We start from the raw sequence: 14,083 nt of genomic DNA, 5'->3' as shown, positions 1-14,083 counted from the left end.
AGGGAAATCCCGAACCCGTCAGAGCGTGCCTTGATTAAAAAATCCAGGAATGCCCCACTGAGTCTGGAACAAAAACACAAAACAAATACCTGAACAATAGCATGTGCAGTAATTACAGAGAGAGTGGTGGTGTCAATAAACATGACTAATCCTGAAGACACAAACCACAGACGAAGGCCCTGAAAATGCCCCGTTTTTGGTTTTAGCAAGCGGTCTGTCTTTACCAGCTTTTCTGCTATTAGATGTGGGAACTGTCTGTGCTGCAACACTAATTGAGGCGTGTGTTTTTGGGGTGCCACGCTCTCCCCGGCTGGTTGGGGAGTGGGTGCGGTGCTCCTCTCTGCCCACCAGCTGGCACCGCAGCGGCTATGTCTAGGGAAAGGGAGCTCTGCCAGGCCTCAATTACTGAGGGGAATAATCCAGGACACACTGAAGCAATTACAGCCCCGTATAAATCAATATGCTTTGGGTTAAAAAGTGATCTGCTCCCAACACTCTGGAGAGGCTCTGACTCAGCCGGCCTTTGATTTTTTCAGGGAGCAGTTTGTTGGCAGACAGGCAGGGATGCTGCTGGAGCTGCTGTCGTGGTTTAGACCGTCACTCAGGCTGAGGCCACGGTCTGGTGACACCGACTGAGGAAGAGCAGAGGGTGAATATTGATTTACAGAGTTTCAAATGATACGGGAGAATTGATGTCGCATTAAAAAGCTCTAAAAATATCAATAAAGAGGAACATGAAGGGCAAATGTTTTTTATGTAAAAGGAAGCTTCAACACAAGCTGTGTCAGCAGGAGAAATAATTCAGAAAGCTCGACTTTCCCTTTTAGAAGGGAAGTCTTGACACTCATTGCCACGACTACACTGCCATCTACTGGTGAAAGAGGATGACTGCAGGAACCTCAGGATGTTGGCTTAGTAGTAGGGGAAGTTTAAGTTCAGTGTTTCACATTTTCAGTACTCTTTTATTGATTCTATAAATAAATCTTCTCTTGACAAATAAAATGAAAAAACCCTCTTTAATGTCAAAGTGAAAACCAATTTCTACAAAGTAATGCCAGTTAAATAAAATGTGATGAAAAAGTGAATGTGTCTTAAGTGAGTAGTATAAAGATGCATGGGTCTGTAAAGTCCAGTCACTGGTTAATCAGTTTTTCCTGGCTACCATTACGCCATGAAGACAAAGGAACACTCCAAGCAACTCAGAGAAAAGGTTAGTGAAAAGTATCAGTCAGGGGATGATACAAAAAAAATCCAAGGCACTGAACATCCCCAGAGCTCAGTTAAATCCATCCCCAAGAAATGGAAGGAATATGGCACATGTGTAAATCTGCCTGGATCAGGCCATTCTCACAAACTGAGTAACAGTGCAAAGAGGAGACTAGTGAGGCCATCAAGACACCTATGACTACTCTGAAAGAGTTCCAAGCTTCAGCAGCTGAGATGAGAAGAGACTCTGCAGACAACAACTGTTGCCAGGGCTCTTCACCAGTCAAAGCTTTATGAGAGAGTGGCAAAGAGAAAGCCACCGTTAAAGAAAACTCAGATTAAATCTGGACTAGAGTTCACCAAAAGGCATGTGGGAGACTCCATGGTCAAGTGTGAGAAAGTTCTTTGGTCTGATGAGACCCAAATGATGCTTTTTGGCCCTCAGACAAGACGCCAAACACTGCCCGTCACCACAAACACACCATCCCAACTGTGAAGCACGGTGGTGGCAGCATCATGTTGTGGGGATGCTTCTCGGCAGCCTGCCCTGGAAGGCTTGTAAAGGGTAAAATGAATGCAGCAAAATATTGGAAAATCCCGGAGAACAATGGAGCAGTTTTGCATAGAAAAATGCATGCCTGATTGAGACCTATCCACATGGACTCAGTGCTGTGATTGCAGCCAAGGGTGCAGCAACTAAATACTGACTTGAACAGGGTGAATATTTATGCAGTTCACTATTTCACTGGTTCCAAATGTGGCTAATCCTCCTGGAGGTTGACAGATTCCTTAAAAAGGACCCCTAATATTTTGAAAATCATTTCAAATTGTATATCGTAACCATTTTTTTAAATGAAACCATGTGCCCAAGATTAGTCAAATGTAAAATAAAAACAGTCTTTTGGTGAGATTTAAGCTGAAATCAAAGTAATGTTTAAAAAATCAGTAAATAGCAAGTCTACACACAGATTTAGCAGGGTCCCTGAAAGACCCAGAGAACGCCCCCCAATATCAACGCGTGAATGTTTTATCAGTAGCATTGGCGCTAGTGCCCCAGCTTATATTTACCACTTTACACCAAATTTTCCGTTTTCATCACTTTTCCCCACCAATTTTTGCCACATTTTTCTACTTTAAATCCATTTCTGACACTTTTTAATCCCATTTCACCTCCTTTTCAGCCCACCTTCCACTTTGAAGCCATTTTTGTCATTTTTTTTAACCCATTCCACCAGCATTTCCGCCAATTTTTGCCACTTTCCACCCTGTTTTTCACTATTTTTTACCCATTTTTGAAAGTTTAACCCATTTCTTCCTTTCAGAAGACTAAACACTATGGCACAAATCAAGTTTAAAAGATAAATTACTTTTATGAGTGTGGTTATTATTCAGGTAAAACATAAAACATGGTTACCACAGCTAGGGGCACAGGAGGTGGCCTAGTGGTTCAAGGCGCGCCCCATGTATGCGGACAGTCTGGGTTCGAATCCGGCCTGCGGTCCTTTATCACATGTCTCTACCCCGCTCTCGACTCTATCCACTATCCTCTTCTAATAAAGGCACAAAAATGCCAAAAATAAGTCTTACAAAACAAAAAATCATGGTTATCACAGCTTAACTTTTCAATGGAGCATGATTTTGCTGCTGATAAAACAGATTAAATTAATTATACAAATATAAAAATTATTTTATAGTTTGCAAAGACATCAAGAGTGTTTAAGTTCAGTACATGCATGTGATGCAGATGTAAAATCATTGCATAATGGTGTATAGTAAATATACACCATTATGCAATGGTGTATAGTGGTGTATAGTAAATATAAAGATGAGGACTAAAATTAAACAGAGCAGCAGAAGTATGATTTAAAATCTGCTGTGTATTTGTTTGCTGCATCAAAGGTTCTGTAACTTTATTCCACATAATAATGAAAGGAAAAAGAGTTCATTCATCATAGATTTATTTCCAAAAGGCTTTCCAGCAAAAATTAAATGGCTTCCATATTATGCCTTATAACTCTTCAGGCTGCTTTAATGTACAAATTAATCAAAATGAAACAAAAGGCAAAACAAGAATAAAGAAATTCTTCATTGACCGTGAAACCAGCTCAGAAATCACAAGATAGATCTTAGAAAGAAAAACTTAACTTCTACTGAAACTCTATTCTCACTTCTTCTGTGAATGTCGACTCCATCTTCACGTCATGTGTGAGTGAATGTTCCCACAGAGACTTCTTATGGAGGAACGCCAGCCCGCACTCCTCGCATATATAGCTACATGGCTTCCCGCTGTGAGTGCGCTGATGTTTCTTCATGTGATACGACAGCCTGAAGCTTTTATCGCAGACGCTGCACTTAAACGGTTTCTCTCCCGTGTGAATACGCATGTGTGACTTCAAATACCCCGACTGGATGAAGGCTTTCCCGCACACCTCGCACTTGTACGGCCGCTCCCCGGTGTGGTAGCGGTTGTGGAGGCGGAGCTCGTTGGAGGTCAGGAAGGTCTTCCCGCACACGGTGCACTGGTGCGGCCGCTCGCCTGAGTGGATGAGCTCGTGTCTCTTCAGCGACGTCTCCTTCATGAACTGTTTCCCGCAGCTGTTGCATGGATATCTCACGCCGATGTGGATCTGCTCAACGTGATTGGTGAGCTGAAGCTTGGTGCGGTAAGCCATGTCACACTGAGTACAAGCCCACGGTTTCTCCTCGGAGTGGGTCCCCATGTGAACGGTGAGCTCCGATGCCGAGCGGTAACTCTTCCCGCACTGCCAGCAGAGGAAGGGTTTCTCTCCGGTGTGCTTCCTTAGATGAACTGTGAGACAGTTGGAGGATCTGAACTTCTCTGGACACAAGCTACACGAAAATGGGAACTCTCCTTTGTGGATTCTTTGGTGGATGGCGAGGTAGGACAGTGAGATGAAGGACTTGTCACATTCAGGACAAGGATACGGCCCAGTGAAGTTGTGCTGCTGCTCATAGTGCTCTCTAAGGCGTCTCAGCAGAGTGAAAGTCTTATCGCACATTGTGCACTGAATTGGCTGGTGCATGAGCTTGTGCCGCTCGAAAGCTGGCTCGTTGGCGAGGATCTTCCCGCACTCTTTGCAGTATAGCGGATCGTGAATCCTTTGGTGCACTTTGAGCATCGTCATGCTCTTGAACTCTTTGTCGCAGTCGTTGCACTTCATGACGTCTCTTAAATCCACTTTGCAAACGTTCTCTTGGTGCTCCTTCAACGCAGAGAGATATTCAAAATGTTTGCCGCAGTTCGAGCACCACACTGGGACTTTCATTGACGGCGTCTGCACGGTGTCGCCCGCTCCTTCCACTTGGCTCGACCCAGCTCTCAGCTCCTTCTTCCATGTGAATCTTGCAATCTTCCTGTGACAAATGGCATAAATCTGGTGTCTCTTCAGGCCGTGGATATGCTTGAAACGCTTCTTACAGTGGACGCAGTGATACGGCCGCTCCTCTGTGTGACACTGGATGTGCCTGTTGAGAGTTTTGACACTGTCGAACGACCTTGCACAAACCGGACAGACTTTAAGAGCTTTTTTGTTGACTTTTTGTGGCTGCTCTGAAGTTCCAGCAGCTGCGTCTGGGTTGTTTTCTTTCTTATCGAGTTCATCCGTGTCGCCTAAATGCTGCGTTTCAGCTTCGGCGAGGATCTGCGCTGAAGTTTTGCTCTGCTCCTCTCTGATTCCTTCATGCCCGTGAATGATCTGGTGCTTCTTTAAGGTGTCCTTGTACTTGAAGCCTTTCTCACAAGTCATGCAAATGAACGGACGCTCCTCTGTGTGCGATCGTAAATGCTTCGCGATGTCGGCGGTGCATGGTAGGACCCTGCTGCAGATGGGGCAGATTTTACCCTCTGTTACACCCTCTGATGACGGCTGTGGATTTGAGCGCTGCATCTCTCTCTTTTTTGGTCGTTTCAGCTCTCTGCTTTTACAAATCTCCTTCTGATGCCTCTTTAAAACATACGGATTCTTAAATTTCTTCTCGCAGTAGCAGCAGTTATACGGCCGGTCCTCTGAGTGGGAGTTCATGTGGCGCTCCATGTCCACCTGCCTGGCGAAATACTTCCCACACAGAGCGCAGTTTTTGTTCTCAGACATGTCAGACGTGCTCGGATCGGTCAACTCCTCCTCTTTACCATCGCCGCTCATGTCTTCCTTTTCATGAACCCGCATGTTGTGTCTGTTCATGTCGTAAAGATCCCTGAATCTTTTATCACAGTTGGCACACTTATACTTAAGATCCCGATTGGCTGAATGAGTCTCCAGGTGTCGCCTCATCGCTGCTGCTCGCAGGAAGTTCTTATTACAAATAGGACACGTTTTATTACTCGGATATTTCTTACGTTGCTTCTTTTCAGTAGATAAATCCTTATCTTCAGAAGAAAATTCCTTTTTTAGTTGGAGTCGTTTGCTTTGCTTCAGAGGCTGGAAAGCTGCCGGTTTTAGAGTTTCTTCAACGTCCTCTCCAGCTGTTTCCTCCTCTAGTACTTCATGTTCTTCCTGATCCTCAGACTCGACCAAGCCTGGCGGCTGCTCGATCTGTATATAGTCCAAAAGAGTCACGGTCTCGCCCTCCACCTGGACCGTCATACACCCTGTGTGCATCTGGTCGGACTGAGACTGTAAGTGGATCTGTTCTGCGTCTATGACGACCTTCTCCAGCTGAGGGAGGGAGAGCGAGGATAGGATGCAGTTTCCAAACGAAGAGGGAATGGCCTGAGATTCATCTGCAGGGAGAAGAAGAACCCGGTTAGCTCTTTTGTTAGCAGTTCATTCATAGAGTCAGATTATCTTTAACCAATACGCTTGCAATTTTCAAATCGCAAGGTCTGATATTTGTGTGACCTGCGATGTGTGTCAAAATACCAGTTTAACACATTTTTTCAGGCTGAGCTGTGCACATCATCATGCAAACATTCAAGTGTCATTTTTTTCTAGAATTGTTTGCAAAAGTTCCGTTTTCTAACCATGTCAAAAAGTGAGAACGACAAAACCATTATTCCCTTCAATATGACAATTCATATTTAATTTGCAATGCATCAAAATAACTTGGATTAGATATTTTTCTAAATGTTCAGCCTCAGTTTAATCTACCAAATATTGTGGTCATTAAAAATTGGAAGATTTATTGCTTGTTGAGAGATATACAAGATTAGGAACCTGTAAAATAACTGCATGTTAAAATGCATTTGCAATACTGAAAAAAAAAAGTTTCAATTAGATTATTTTCCCAAATCATTTAGCTGTAGTGTGGGATCCCCAAATCTTCTAAGGCAGGGGTGTCAAACTCAATCACAGCAGGGGCCGGATTCTGAATTTAGGTCCAATCTGAGGGCCCAACGGGGTTAACACTTAACTATAAACTGTAAATCTCATTTACACAAGTAATTAATAATGGAAAAATAAAGAACTTAGCACTGATAATTAATGATTTTGAGATTTTAAAAAAGTTAAAATGATGTGTTTAAAGGCTAAAATCTTTGATAAAAAGTCAAACTTATAGTTCAAAAGGTCAAAACATGTAATTTAAGAGAAATAAGGTTTTTAAAGGCAAATATCTGAGATAAAAAATCAAAATCATGGATTTTGAAGGTCAAAATAAATCAAGAAGTCAAAATCAGAAGTTTATGTTGTAATTGTGCAATGGAAAATTGGAACTATGACATGAAAACACAAATTAATTTATTTTCCCCACACTTCTGACTTTTTATCTAATTATTTTACTCTTTCCTTTATACATGTTTTTATGAATTAACAAGGATATTCATAAGTTTGCATTTTTTTTTACTAGAATAAATCTGCAGACCTCATACCAGCGGGCCAGTTATAATAAAAATATGATAGGATCATGTGGGCCAGGTATAACTATATGAAGGGCCGGGTTTGGCCCCCTGGCCTTGAGATTGACAACCATTTTCTAGGGTGATCTGCAGCCATGCATGTGAGAAACTGTTGACTTTAAATGCACTAATCTTGTACATTTTTATAACAAAATAAAGAGGCTTTATTAATGGATGTTTCATTCCCTTGCACAATTTTGTGCCCTTGTAATTAAACCAGAGATGTGCTGATAATAATCTGATTGGCTTAATTTGATTTCAGATGACAGATATTTTCTTTTCCTGTAAAAATCTTCTACTGAACTCTAAAGATGATTTTTTACCTTTTTAAAATGGATTTTTATTTTTCTGTTGATAATAAAACACACACCGTCTTTAGATTTTTATTTTAAAAATCTTCCAAACTGCAGCAGGTCACATGACCATCTCTGATTTTTTCTTTTTCTAAAGATTTATTTTTGGGGCATTTTGTGTGTTTATTGGATAGGAGGAGGACAGTAGAACGTAGTAGTAGTAGTAACGGGGAAGGGAGCGAGGAGAGACATGCGACAAAAGAGTCGAACATGGGTCACGCTTTAAACCACTAAGCCATCTGCAATTTTAACTAAATATAATTTCCAACAGAAAACTTGGCCACGTCTCCCTTGGAGAAGAGATCTTTGATCTCAGTGTGACTGAGTCACTGTTTCACAAGCTTGTAGGAAATTCTGATGCCACTTACAAGCATATTTTTTTTAACTATTACTACTAAATCTACCAGTAATGCAAGCCTCCTCATGCCATCAAAACATGCTATTAATCAAGTATAATCAATAAAAAAGCTTGTTATTGATTACATTTTTCCTTTATTGATTGACAGCACTTCTAAGAGCAAACCAACTATTTGGCTTCATGGATGAATTTTACATAATGAAGAAAAAAGTTGTTAACCCTCAGAGCCCTTAGCTATTCTTGACTATTTTGTCTCTCCTGGCCTTTTTTTTTTTTAAAAGCTTGTAAAACATCAACCCTGTGGTGCACAGTCAAGCTCTACACATCTTTTTTTCTGGGCTTTAAGACTATGTGTGCTGCAGTAACATCACTTGAATTTTAAAAAGTTATGGAACTATAACGACAAAAGAAAAAACTAAACAAAAATTAAATGCAAAGATTTTTATGTGTGACACAGTAAACAATAATGACTGAGACTTTTTTTATACCAACTTGTTCTGCCATCTCTTTGGGACCAACAAGTGAAAAAATAATCCTCATGTAACAAAGTCTTCAAAATATTCACATAAGTACAAAAAGTCCTCACACTTAAAAAATGGCTGTTTTTTTAAAGATATATTTTGGGGCTTTTTGTGCCCAAAACTGATGAGGACAATGGATAGTCGGAAAGATTATTCAAAGCAGTTCCTGTCTGCGGTGGCCCACATCACAGGCTCTCTGTCTCTCTTTCTCTCCTTTTTAAGCTATTCAGGCCATCTCCTGCATGATCTGAGAGTAAAACATGTGCAGTTTGCAACTGTGCACTGTGAACACCAAACTGGTTTTAGTATTGTTAGAAATTAATGTTTCTGCTTGTGATCTTAATAAGATGAAAAAAGATGGATAATAAAGTAAACGTTTGGATTTTAGTATATGCTGTAAAATGCACACACAGTCACGACGAGACTCACCAGAAAAATCAAAATGTCCAAGCGCTGTGTGGTGCAGGAGAACGGTTCTCAGGTGTTGTGGGTCAGGAACTGAGTGGACACACTCCTCTAGGGCAGACGGGACGGCACTGAGCATGGATGCAGTCTGAAGAAGAGAGATAACCCAAGGAGAGAAATTGAGGAGAAGAAAAGACAACTCTGGACTTCTTCTGGCTCTAATGTATAAAATGGCACGTAGCACTAAGTAACAGTGCAACCTTTTGAGGATTTCTGAGCTGATATATGTTCATTTACTTGCACTAGATTTCACTGATGATGGCATCTTTGGAAAAGATGTGTTTTAATTGTTTTTCCTAAGAACTTAAAACAGTTTCCTTTTCAAATAAAAAGAGTCTTCTGAGAGAAAACAGACAGCCTAACTGATTAAAAACAGTCACATTTCCTTCATGTGTTCCTGTACCTGCTGAATATCTGGAACTGGAAGAAGTTTCTCCAATCTGGACAGGAAATCCAGCATTAGCACCTGCAGAGCGCTGTCGTAGTCAGGCCCAAAATCTGTCGGAAAAACATCCTGGAGCAGAGGAAAACAAAATAACAATTTACAGTCACAGCAGCTGCTCATCGCGTACTCTGCTGCAGTCAAATCTGCTTCTTCATTGAGCAAAGTCATTCTATAAACAACATCTGACACAAACCTGGAAGAACTTCTCCTTCTCTTCAGGGTCTTTCAACAACAATTCAATCTGATCCACAAAGTTTGATTCTGGGAACTCGACTTCTGCAAAACAAGGCTGGAAAAAAAAGGGACGCAGAGGAAGTTTAAGCTTCAAAAAAGTTTCAATATGACGGAACAGATGGCGAAGACCTGAGTGTGATTAATGATACGTTCTGAATGCACTGTACCTACCTAATGTGACTGTGAGTGACTAACCTGTGTTGCCCATGTAGATATGAGGTTCTTGATCCTCTCCAGGTGCATCTCGATGGTTTCTGTGTCTGTTATCTGCTCGGCACGACACAATTCAAGAACCACCTGCAAACAAACAGTTTCCACCTCTGGGTAAATCCAACTGACAGGAGGGATTTACAAACAGCAGTTCACATGGAAATGAAACAGTGCCTTACAGGTGCTGCTGACATTTTCCATCATAGAATATTAAAGCTCTTCATCAGCTGTAACTCCACTGTCTGTCAGTTTTTAGATGCTGTTGCTATGATTATGCTCATTTCCTGCTCAGGTACATAATAGTAGGTTTTAACACTGGCAGCTTAACATCTGCTAGAGAAAAACAATCTGCTGTTGTTCTTGTTTTATGCACAAAAAGAGACACAATGCACAGTCTCACCCGTGCTCTGAGGCCCAGGAGGAGCTGAGCTTTCTGGTCGGCATTCAACAGTTCTGGTACGATTTCTGAGACGGTGCTGACGAACTCCTCCACCATCCCGTAATCCTGCACGTTTCCCCTCTGGACCACCTGCCACATGGCTGCAGACACCAGGCGCAGTGGGGGGATGAAGAGGCGAAGAGACGGCAGCAGGAGAGGCAACTCTGGAAAATGTTACACAGAGTTGTGACTTAAATGATCTCATACATTTAGCACCACTTGACTTGTTGATTAAAGATGTCCTGCAGGGTTATATAAAGCAGTAATCAGACGTGTTGAAGGAAAATTGACTTGTTTGTATGATATGATGAGAAAAACATGGTCATATAGAAATATATTCAACAAAAATGACACAGAATACAACAGGGTAGTCAACATATCTAGAACCACAAGCTTAAATGATACAATATCTGCTATTTGTACATTTAAAATACTCTATTCAATGGCAATCAGACAATCAATTATTTAGTTTCAGTGAATAAATTATTGCCAATAATACCTGATCATTAGGCTCTATGTTCTGTAGCAGTTTTACTCAACCCTGTTCAACCAAAGAGCCAAATTGTTAAAATATACCTTTGCAAGAGCCGCAATCGAAGAGGTGAAAATTGGCGAAAATGAGTTAAAGTGTCAATAAAAATAGGTTAGTGGCAAAAATGGTCACAAAACAAAAAGGAAAAATGAGTGAAATGGGGCTAAATATGCAGAAATGGAAAAAACTGGGTTAAAAAAGCAAAAACGGTGAGAAAAAGTGGCAAAAATGTATAGAAAATGAGTTACAGGTGGCAAATGGTTTAAAAGCAGTAAAAACTAGAGGTGGGAGAAAAAAATATCTCCAAAAAATAATTGATAATCGTTAGTAATTTACATATTTCATGCTGTGGAATAGCAGGAACAAAAAGGTGGAACTCTGACATGCAGCACGTAACAGCAAGGTTTAGATTAGCAGTTCATCTGTAAAAAAAAAATTTATGTCTGTAAATTCAGATGTGTTACATGGAAAGGATGCTGCTACCTTAGGTTCAGTGCAATTGTTAATTTCTAGTTTACTCACATCTTCTGTTAGAGAATAGTGGAAATTTAATTTATCTCTATTTTTTAAAACACAAATATAATGTTTTACTATGTTTGACACAGTGAGAACAACAGAAATGTAAAAAAAAAACCCAAGTGCAGCAAAATGTATCAATAATCCATTAAGAATCAATCGTAGCCCTATGAAACGTAATCGAATTGAATAGTGAGGTAACAAAGATTCCCACCCCTAGTAAAAAAGTGGCAAAAATGAGTGAAAAGTGACTAAAGGGGACCAATGGAAACATACAGACAAAAAAATAAATAAATAAATAAAGGTTGACTATTCAAGTCAGCTGCACAAGAGTAGGAAACAAACTGATTGCTTACAATAGATAATTTCTGAGGTCAAATCATCTCAGAAGAGCCACACATTGAGTTTCACTGCTCTATAATTTAGTGGGACCTATGAGTTTGCATCAATGCAGCCGATGCAGGATGGCATAGCTGCAGATCATCTACATGTCTGCTAATAAAACACTGTGGCTGCTGAGCACCATCAGGACCAATGCAGGAGACTCAAAACTTTAACAGTCAACTCTACAGTATAATCACTGGAGTAACTACAAATCTGTCCATTTTTCTGTCAATTTCATTTATCCCTAATGAAATCAAAACACTTCATTTTGAGTAGCCTATCAGGAAAGATGACAAAAAACACACAGTGAAAAAAACTGCGTAAAATAAAAAATAAATAAAAATAAAACAATTTATAGGGAAACCCAATTATTTTGGGTGATACTGAAAACAAATTTGCCATCATTTCAATAATATATCTTGCCAAATTTCATGAGAAAGCAGATATTTTTCCTGCTTAATCTTAATTTCACCTTTTTCTTGACCAAATAACTTGTGAAGAAGTTGACCTGCCTCAAGTATGTACACTGCTGATTGAAAGTCATCTTTAGGTACTTTCCCCAGGACCTCAAATAGAAATTTACAGCAATAAATGCACGTCTGAAATAGAAAACCCATGACCTCTTATAGCAGTAAATTTAGTGCCTTTAGGGCCAGTTATCTAGGTACAACACTGTAAACTGGCTTGTTGCCTTCAATATACCGTCTACTGTGTCGTAAAAAACATAGCCATACGCGAGCAGCACAAGCTGTAAAATATGACAGCAGTTATCGTGGTATTTTAATCTTTCCGAGTTGCTTAAACAGTAACTGAGATGCACAAGAACAGTCGTTGGTTACTTTATCACAAAAGGGGATTTTAGACTAATTGAAAAGGTTGCTCGACAATCACAGGTTTGCTCAAAGTCTTGTATTTCCCGTCTTGCTCCTGAACGCACCATCATTTAGCCTTTGCGGTGCTTGTTTTCAGCAGCTAACTATCGCTAACTTAGATTGACACTGCTGCAACTACATAAGCAACCCTACTAGGACTAACATACCCTCACGGATTAACTCACAAACCTCACTAATACTCACTTAATCTCACTTGAAGCTCTTAATGATAACTGCCGCCCAAACAAGCTCGTAAGCGCTGTAACGTAGCACAAAGCCACCGCCATCTCAGAGCGGGGTACGCCATGTTCAAAATCGTGCGCACACAATCCAAAAGAAAACCTAATAACTCAAACTAGGTGATGCGTATGTGAGTTTTCGCAATCTCACCTTCTTCAATGCGATGTTGGCTCTCCATTTTAACTCCGAAAATGTCCGAATAGTCGAGGAAATTAACTCTGGGTTGTTGTGAGTCGATGTCCGCCCGACCCTGCGGCACAAGCTGGCGGGGAGGAAGGGCGGCTTGATATTCTGTTTGGAGTGCGCAGGCGTAAAGGATAACGAACGTTTTACTGGTCTCCTATCGTATCCGTGATGTGTTGCATAGTCACATCTTGTTATATGGTCAACCTGGATTTGATTTCTTTCCTTTATGGGTCAGGAAAACGACGCTGCATGAAAATATGAACAACTTAAAGACTGCCTGCTTAGGCAACTTCTTCTTCGTCTGATAGATATCAGGTCTGTATCATCCTGATATGATCACTACCACCATCTAGAGGCTGTTCGACAAATTACCACATGCAACATTTTTTTTCTATTTTAAATCCTCTTTGGTGCACAAAATTTGATAAACTGCTCTCTAAGCTGAAAAATTGGACAAATGCTCATCCTTGGTGTCCTCAAAGTAGACAAAATTTTATATATTGCTTTAATTGGTGCTCTATCAGGACAAAGTGTGACAATTTTCCCTCTTTGGACCCCTCTAAGAAGACAAAATTTGAAAATCTATAAAAACACAATAAATGAGTCATGAAAACAATAAAATAGCAGCATTAAAAAGAACGCAAATCAAAATTTCAAGCTCAACTTGCTTTTAAAGCCAATGCAAATAGGCGAGCCTTCAGAAATCCATGCAATGCTCCAAAGACGAGTGACAAACTTTTAAACTCTATCCTGAAACTGACAGGAAACCAATGGAGAGAAGCCAGCACTGGTTTGTTGTGGTCTCGGCGTCAGTTAGAGGCCGTGCAGCTGCATTTTGAACTAACTGCAAGCGATGGCAAGACAAGTGAGCCACACCAATGTACAAAGAATTACAATAATCTAAACGAGAGGTGATAAAAAATACAACAAACTAATATGACTGTCTGGGCTTCATCAAAAGGAAAACACAAGTTCAAATAGCCTGTCGACTATACTTTCACTCATTTAAAAACTGCTGAAATTGCACACAGTTCACCCTTTCATGAACGGTGGCAGTGCAGGCAGAAAAATAGCACCCTCTGCACAGAAGAAACAGTGGCCAAACTTTCTCCAGACTTTTAATGACCTTGTATTTCCTCAGCGTGTCTGCAGACAGTCCACTAGCTCAGTGAAGAAGCTGTCACCTCTTTACTACCCTGAGTCATTGGCTCACCTGAAATTAAGCGGTCAGTAAAACAGCCCGATGCTGGGCTGTGGCCAGAAAAGTC

General features: G+C 40.6%; 1 protein-coding gene across 1 annotated transcript; it reads right to left on the bottom strand.

Moving 5' to 3' along the window:
* Positions 1–3,156: 3,156 nt before the first annotated feature.
* On the bottom strand, positions 3,157–13,100 carry LOC121505742 (zinc finger protein 160-like). Its single transcript, XM_041781291.1, has 7 exons — positions 12,780–13,100; positions 10,047–10,249; positions 9,632–9,733; positions 9,396–9,491; positions 9,161–9,271; positions 8,722–8,845; positions 3,157–5,947 (listed from the first exon to the last, which is right to left on the bottom strand). Exons 1-7 carry the CDS (start codon positions 12,805–12,807, stop codon positions 3,354–3,356), a joined length of 3,258 nt encoding a protein of 1,085 aa, XP_041637225.1. The 5' UTR covers positions 12,808–13,100; the 3' UTR covers positions 3,157–3,353.
* Between the last annotated feature and the right edge of the window lie 983 nt (positions 13,101–14,083).

The sequence above is a fragment of the Cheilinus undulatus genome, linkage group 23 (assembly GCF_018320785.1).
Source record: "Cheilinus undulatus linkage group 23, ASM1832078v1, whole genome shotgun sequence".
NCBI classification, from domain to species: Eukaryota; Metazoa; Chordata; class Actinopteri; order Labriformes; family Labridae; genus Cheilinus; species Cheilinus undulatus.
The sequence above is the reverse complement of the archived record's forward strand: the minus strand, read 5'-3'. Positions and strand labels throughout refer to the sequence as shown.